The sequence below is a fragment of the Sinocyclocheilus anshuiensis genome, unplaced genomic scaffold, assembly GCF_001515605.1.
Source record: "Sinocyclocheilus anshuiensis isolate Anshui unplaced genomic scaffold, SAMN03320099.WGS_v1.1 scaffold1989, whole genome shotgun sequence".
Lineage (NCBI taxonomy): Eukaryota > Metazoa > Chordata > Actinopteri > Cypriniformes > Cyprinidae > Sinocyclocheilus > Sinocyclocheilus anshuiensis.
This window is the reverse complement of record NW_015538027.1, coordinates 85802-92628: the sequence shown is the minus strand read 5'-3', so window position 1 is coordinate 92628 and position 6827 is coordinate 85802. Positions and strand designations below refer to the sequence as shown.

Below are 6827 nucleotides of genomic sequence, written 5' to 3'. Positions count from 1 at the left end.
TCGTGTGTTAATTCTCTTCACGTTTTATCAGTCAACTATTTCTTTCTGCATTTTATTCAGCTACAGTGATAGCTGGATGCCTTTGTCCATATAAGGAATTTTCCTGGAAATTCATTTGTTTTATTACTCCTGAGTCTCCCTTGTGAACTTCCCATGCAAAGAAGCCCTCTGGCGTCGGTTATGAACGAAACAAATCACACGTGAGAGTTTAGCGGTGTGTACTTTTGAAATAACATGGTTATCATTGATACTGGTATATCACACCCCTAATTAACATGATAATGATATTTAATTTTTTAAATATCACGACTATCGTCAATAACGGTATATCGCGACACCCCTAGTGTAAATAACAATATTGTTTTTATTCTACATTTCATTACCCGTTTAAGCTCTATGAGTTCATTGGCTGTGTTCAAAATCATTCATCCATATTAATTATGACTATAAAAGTGCAAATACTGTACCAGATCATTTGCATTGGTAGGTGCAGTGGAGCTCAATCTGGGATGCTTCTCTTCCTTTACACACTCCTCCTTTTCCATTACCTTCAGACAAAGGTAAACACACTTTGCCGAATGATGGGAGACCCCAAGCACCCACTGCTTTCCAAGGATGGAGAAGTAACTATTGGAGGAATTTTTGCAGTCCACAGTAAACTAACATTATCTTCATTTGAGTTTACAGAAAAACCTCAGCCTCTATCATGCTCCAGGTTTGTTAAATTGAAAACTTTGAGAAACATTAGAAAAGATGATTTATTAAAAGTTTTATTCAATAGCAATTAGCAATGCATTTTTTTACAGATTTTTGTAATGATTACGCTTACTATTACGTTTTATGTATAATTTACCACCTTATGTATGTATTTATCTATTTATTGTATTTTTTTTTCACAGTGTAAATCTAAGAGATTTCCGGATGGCTCAGATTATGATTTTTGCCATTGAGGAAATTAACAGAAGTGAAAGTTTGCTCCCAAATGTATCTATTGGCTACCAAATTTATGATAACTGTGGTTCAAGACTGTTTTCTATGAATTCAACTATGGCACTGATGAATGGTCAGGAGTTTGCAGCAGAGGACAGATGCAATGGACAATCACTTATTCATGCTATCATAGGAGAATCAGAGTCTTCAGCCACAGTAATTCTGTCCAGAACCACAGGATCTTTTAAAATTCCAGTGGTAAGGAGCAATAACACTAAATGTTTGACACAATTAACATTCTGATGACTGTTTCATTGTGTTCTGTTCTTTCTTTTCTCTCACTCCGTTTCTCTCCCTCTCTCTAAGATAAGTCAGTCAGCCACATGTGACTGTCTCAGTAATAGGAAAGATTACCCTTCTTTCTTCAGGACTATTGCTAGTGATTACCACCAGAGCAGAGCACTTGCATATATGGTCAAGCACTTTGGCTGGTTTTGGGTGGGAGCTGTGAACACTGACAATGATTATGGAAACTATGGAATGAACATATTCCTCAATACAGCCCAGGAGGAGGGGATTTGTGTGGAGTACTCTGTGAAATTCTACCGAACAGAGACTGAAAAACTTAAAAAAGCGGTAGACATAATAAAACAAGGCACTGCAAAAGTTATTGTTGCATTTCTTACCAGTTTTGAGATGAACAGTCTACTTGAGCAGTTAAGTATTCAGAACATTACAGGCCTACAAATGATTGGTGTGGAAGCATGGATAACTGCAAAGAGTTTGATCACTCCAAAGAGTTTTCGATTTTTGGGAGGGTCACTGGGGTTTGCAGTGAGAAAAATCAATGTTGAAGGGTTTTCAGATTATGTCATAAAAGAATTCTGGGACACAGCTTTTCCATGTTCACAAACTGAGAGGAATTCTTCTCAATATGCACTAAATTGCAGTGGATATCAGGATCTACTTCCAGTGAAAAACTATAATGAAGATGTGCCAGAACAAAGATATGCTAGCAACGTCTATAAAGCAGTTTATGCTGTGGCTCATTCAGTACACAGTCTACTCAAATGCAGAGAACAAGAAGGTTGTGACAAAGGCCTGACAATACAACCACAGCAGGTAGGTAAGTAAGTAAGTGAATGAATGAATGAAAGAAAGAAAGAAAGAAAGAAAGAAAACAAGCAAAATAAATAAAATCAGTGCTAGAGGGGCAGACAGTGAGAGCAAGAGGTTATACCTATGCATCTGGAAATGTGTTAAATGATTCAAATATAATACAAATATGTCTATTGCTAGGTGGTTGAGGCTCTGAAAAAAATAAATTTTACGGTAAAGTTTGGAGATCATGTGTGGTTTGACAGCACTGGTGGTGCAGTGGCCCAGTATGAAATTGTGAACTGGCAGCAGGACTCTGATGGATCAATCCAGTTTAAACCAGTGGGATACTATGATGCCTCACTGCCCCCTGACCAGCGCTTTGTGCTCAACACTGAAAACATAATCTGGGCTGGAGCACAGCTGGGGGTAAATGGCAGTTATCTGTTCTATTTTAACTGGTGCAGGGGAAAAACAACAACAACAAAAAAACTTCTTTGCAATAATGTATAACTGCACCTTTCAAGCATAAAATTTGCCAGTGTGCAATAGGAGCTATTGTATGCTGGTTCATTGTGAATACTTCTTGAGAATAAAACAATATTTTAAAGTGCTGTTATACAAAATGAGCAACATTACTCAGCACTGAGACCATTAAATCTCCAGTTGATTCACTTTGTCACTAGTTGCCCTGAATTTCAAATGGTAATAATTTTTATTGAGATTTTCTTAAAATGAATTCTTAAAAATCATACTAGAAATAAATATTGTCCCTAGGAATTAATGTTTGTGAATGTTTGTTTTCCAGTTGATTCACAGAGTTGACTCACGTAAATGTATATCACATTAGCTTCTTACAAACAAACTTGCACTACTCTATTTTGAATCACGAAAGCCGGTATTGTCCACTGTCAAGGAATCATGAGTTCACGTTTTACAGAAACCAGCAAGCACCCTTGTTTTTTGTGAACACAACCCGATAAGTCCATTTTAGCGAATCAGCACACAGTAATCAGGTCAGGTGACAAGGCTGCTAGTCAGGACTCGCTAGCTGAGAGGAGTTTCGTCTAAAGGAGTTTCATCAAAGCTGACTAAAAGTGATCGAGGATGGACAATTTTGGAGATCTTGATGAACCTGTGATATCTTTTTGGGGTGTAAAAAAAAAAAAATGGAGTTATTATTACTTAATCAAAACAACCCAACTGCAGTTTGATTGAAATTACTTGGAATGCAAAAAAAACATGATTTATGAAAATTAATAAAAACAGAGTTATCTGTGTTTTTTTTTTTGCATATTAACTCTTTATATGTATATTTTTCAATGTAGAAGCCAAGGTCTGTGTGCAGTGAGAGCTGTACTCCAGGCACTAGGAAGGCTACACAAAAAGGAAGACCTGTCTGCTGTTATGACTGTATTCCATGTGCAGAAGGAGAAATCAGTAATGAGACAGGTAACCTACAGCCCATCTCACATTTCCAAAGAAAACTGGTTAGTTGTTCATTATGTATTCTTCTTCTACTATTCAGGGTGCAGTTTCTTATCGAAGGAGTTAATAAATAATAAATAAACCATTTTCCTTTTGTCTCTAACTAGTAATCGCAACTTCCTTTCCAGATTCAAATAACTGCAGGCAGTGTCCAGGGGAATACTGGTCTAATGCTCAGAAAAATAAATGTATATTAAAGGCTGTAGAATTTCTGTCATTCACAGACATTATGAGTATTGTGCTAGTCTTTTTCTCACTGTTTGGAGCAGGATTAACTGTGCTGGTAGCCATCCTGTTTTACATCAAGAAGGACACCCCCATAGTAAAAGCAAACAACTCAGAGCTGAGCTTCCTGCTGCTCTTCTCATTGACTCTGTGTTTCCTCTGTTCACTTACTTTCATTGGTCGACCCACTGAGTGGTCCTGTATGTTGCGTCACACAGCATTTGGAATCACCTTTGTCCCCTGTATCTCCTGTGTTCTGGGGAAAACAATAGTGGTGTTAATGGCCTTCAAGGCTACACTTCCAGGAAGTAATGTCATGAAATGGTTTGGGCCAGCACAACAACGACTCAGTGTTTTTGCCTTTACACTTATACAGGTTCTTATCTGTGTGCTTTGGCTAACAATATCTCCCCCATTTCCCCACAAAAATACAAAATATTATCAAGAAAAAATCATTCTTGAATGTCATCTAGGTTCTACTATAGGTTTCTCTGCTGTTCTGGGTTATATTGGCCTACTGGCTGTTTTGTGCTTCATTTTGGCTTTTCTGGCTCGCACACTGCCTGATAACTTCAATGAAGCCAAATTCATCACATTCAGTATGCTCATATTTTGTGCTGTGTGGATTACATTTATACCAGCTTATGTCAGTTCCCCTGGAAAATTGACTGTAGCTGTGGAGATATTTGCCATTGTAGCCTCCAGCTTTGGTTTACTATTGTGCATTTTTGCACCTAAATGTCACATCATCCTGTTTAAGCCAGAACAAAATACAAAACAACATCTGATGGGGAAAGCACCAACTAAATCCAATTAATTAATTAATTAATTAAAAAAGTATAAAGTAAATTGGGTATTCTCTAGTCCTTGAGCACACAAATGATGTATGCTCAATGACTAGAGCAGTGGTTCCCAAACCTGTCCTGGAGTACACCCAGCACTGCACATTTTGTATGTCTATCTCATCTATCACACCTGATTCAGTTCATTAGTGGAGACTGCAAGACCTGAAGTGGGGGGGTACTTCATGGAGAGGTTTGAGAACCACTGGACTAGAGAATACCAATAATTCACTTTGAGAGTCGTGCACCCAATAAATTGTCACGTCTCGCCAAAAGATGGCACCCGCAGCTGAATCATCCATCCATCCATTCATTTTACAAAGTGCTCATTCACGATGTACAGCATAATACAGGTGTAAATTCATTGTAAAATTATTAGTAAATTGTTTAATTAGGGTTTATACATAATTTTCATGACAGAGTCCAAGATAAATCCTTACGTCTTACTACTGGAGCTGCAAGTTTGCCAGTTTCAAAATGATTAATAAACAGCAAGCAAAAACTATGCAAAAACGACAGTCCTTCCAGTGCACTAAGTGTCCGAATTCACTTACTCGTTTTCATTTACTCCTTCTAGTGAACTGTATTAGTGCTCTAATGTAGGGAATAGTGAATGAGGGTATAGAGGGCGATTTCAGATTCAGCCAGTGACTTGCCGCCACATACTAGCGGTTTTACTTTTATTTCATTAAAGTATCATTTCAGTTATTTAACCCCCAGGTTGTGTTCGGGTAATTTTGACCCGGTGAGGATGTGCATTTGGGCTAAAATTTTGTGACTTTGCTTACACACGGTATAACTACTTCCTTCTAAAAATGTTATTTATTTATATTTTATTTATTTATTTGAATTTTATTGCACCTTGTTATACTTGTGGTGTTCCCAGTCAAAAATGACCGGCCTACAAAAAAAATCGCTTATAATTCTCTTGTTGTGCTATATTATCAACAAATATAGGATTCAATATTTTTGTCAACTTGGTTTCTTTAAATTAGGACAGTTTTTTTAGGACTGGCTTTTTTTTTTTTTTTGGAACTGATTGGTTGTAGGCCTCATTGATATGAGCTTATGTATAATTTTGTCAATATTAAATAAAATATGAAAAAATGCACTGTTTTTCACACTAGTATGCTCTAATGTTTAAATAGGAAAATTGTTTTGAAAAGCTTTTATTTTGTACAAAATTGCAAAAAAACAAAAACAAATCTCACTTGTGGTGTTTAAAGTCGAGGTCAAAAATGACCGGCTTAAAATATGAAGGTCTCAGGCGTGTGGTTTGTGGATGCATGCATATTCACACAAACACACACACACACTTTTATGTACACAAATAATTCTGAGTATTACAGGCTTTCTTTTGTACAGAGATGTATCATCATAGGGGCAGGGGCGAAATCACATTTCGAAGGGCACATTTGTTCAATATCAATATCATTATATATACACTGAACAAAATTATAAACGCAAAACTTTTGTTTTTGCCCCCATTTTTCATGAGCTGAACTCAAAGATCTAAGACTTTTTCTATGTACAAAAAAGGCCTATTTCTCTCAAATATTGTTCACAAATCTGTCTAAATCTGTGTTAGTGAGCACTTCTCCTTTGCCGAGATAATCCATCCACCTCACAGGTGTGGCATATCAAGATGCTGATTAGACAGCATGATTATTGCACAGGTGTGCCTTAGGCTGGCCACAATAAAAGGCCACTCTAAAATGTGCAGTTTTATCACACAACACAATGCCACAGATGTCGCAAGTTTTGAGGGAGCGTGCAATTGGCATGCTGACTGCAGGAATGTCCACCAGAGCTGTTGCCCATGAAATGAATATTCATTTCTCTACCATAAGCCGTCTCCAAAGGTGTTTCAGAGAATTTGATAGTACATCCAACCGGCCTCACAATCGCAGACCACGTGTAACCACACCAGCCCAGGACCTCCACATCCAGCATCTTCACCTCCAAGATCGTCTGAGACCAGCCACCCGGACAGCTGCTGCAACAATCGGTTTGCATAACCAAAGAATTTCTAAAACTGTCAGAAACCGTCTCAGGGAAACTCATCTGCATGCTCGTCATCCTCATCGGGGTCTCGACCTGACTGCAGTCCGTCGTCGTAACCGACTTGAGTGGGCAAATGCTCACATTCGATAGCGTCTGGCACTTTGGAGAGGTGTTCTCTTCAAGGATGAATCCCGGTTTTCACTGTACAGGGAAGATGGCAGACAGCGTGTATGGCGTCGT

The 6827-nt window shown here is 38.0% G+C and overlaps 1 protein-coding gene across 1 annotated transcript; it reads left to right on the top strand.

Annotated features, from left to right (window-relative positions):
* Nucleotides 1-509: 509 nt before the first annotated feature.
* LOC107680399 (extracellular calcium-sensing receptor-like) lies at nucleotides 510-4558 on the top strand. The gene is made up of 6 exons (XM_016476282.1): nucleotides 510-715; nucleotides 900-1188; nucleotides 1297-2052; nucleotides 2230-2457; nucleotides 3357-3480; nucleotides 3645-4558. The coding sequence occupies exons 1-6, from the start codon at nucleotides 510-512 to the stop codon at nucleotides 4556-4558; spliced, it is 2517 nt and encodes an 838-aa protein (XP_016331768.1).
* The last annotated feature ends 2269 nt before the right edge of the window (nucleotides 4559-6827 follow it).

Coding starts and splice junctions, on each gene's coding strand:
- LOC107680399 (XM_016476282.1), top strand. CDS start 510: ATGCTTCTCTTCCTTTACACACTCCTCCTTTTCCATTACCTTCAGACA. Junction 716..899: donor CAGCCTCTATCATGCTCCAG/GTTTGTTAAATT, acceptor TTTTTTTCACAG/TGTAAATCTAAGAGATTTCC. Junction 1,189..1,296: donor GATCTTTTAAAATTCCAGTG/GTAAGGAGCAAT, acceptor CCTCTCTCTAAG/ATAAGTCAGTCAGCCACATG.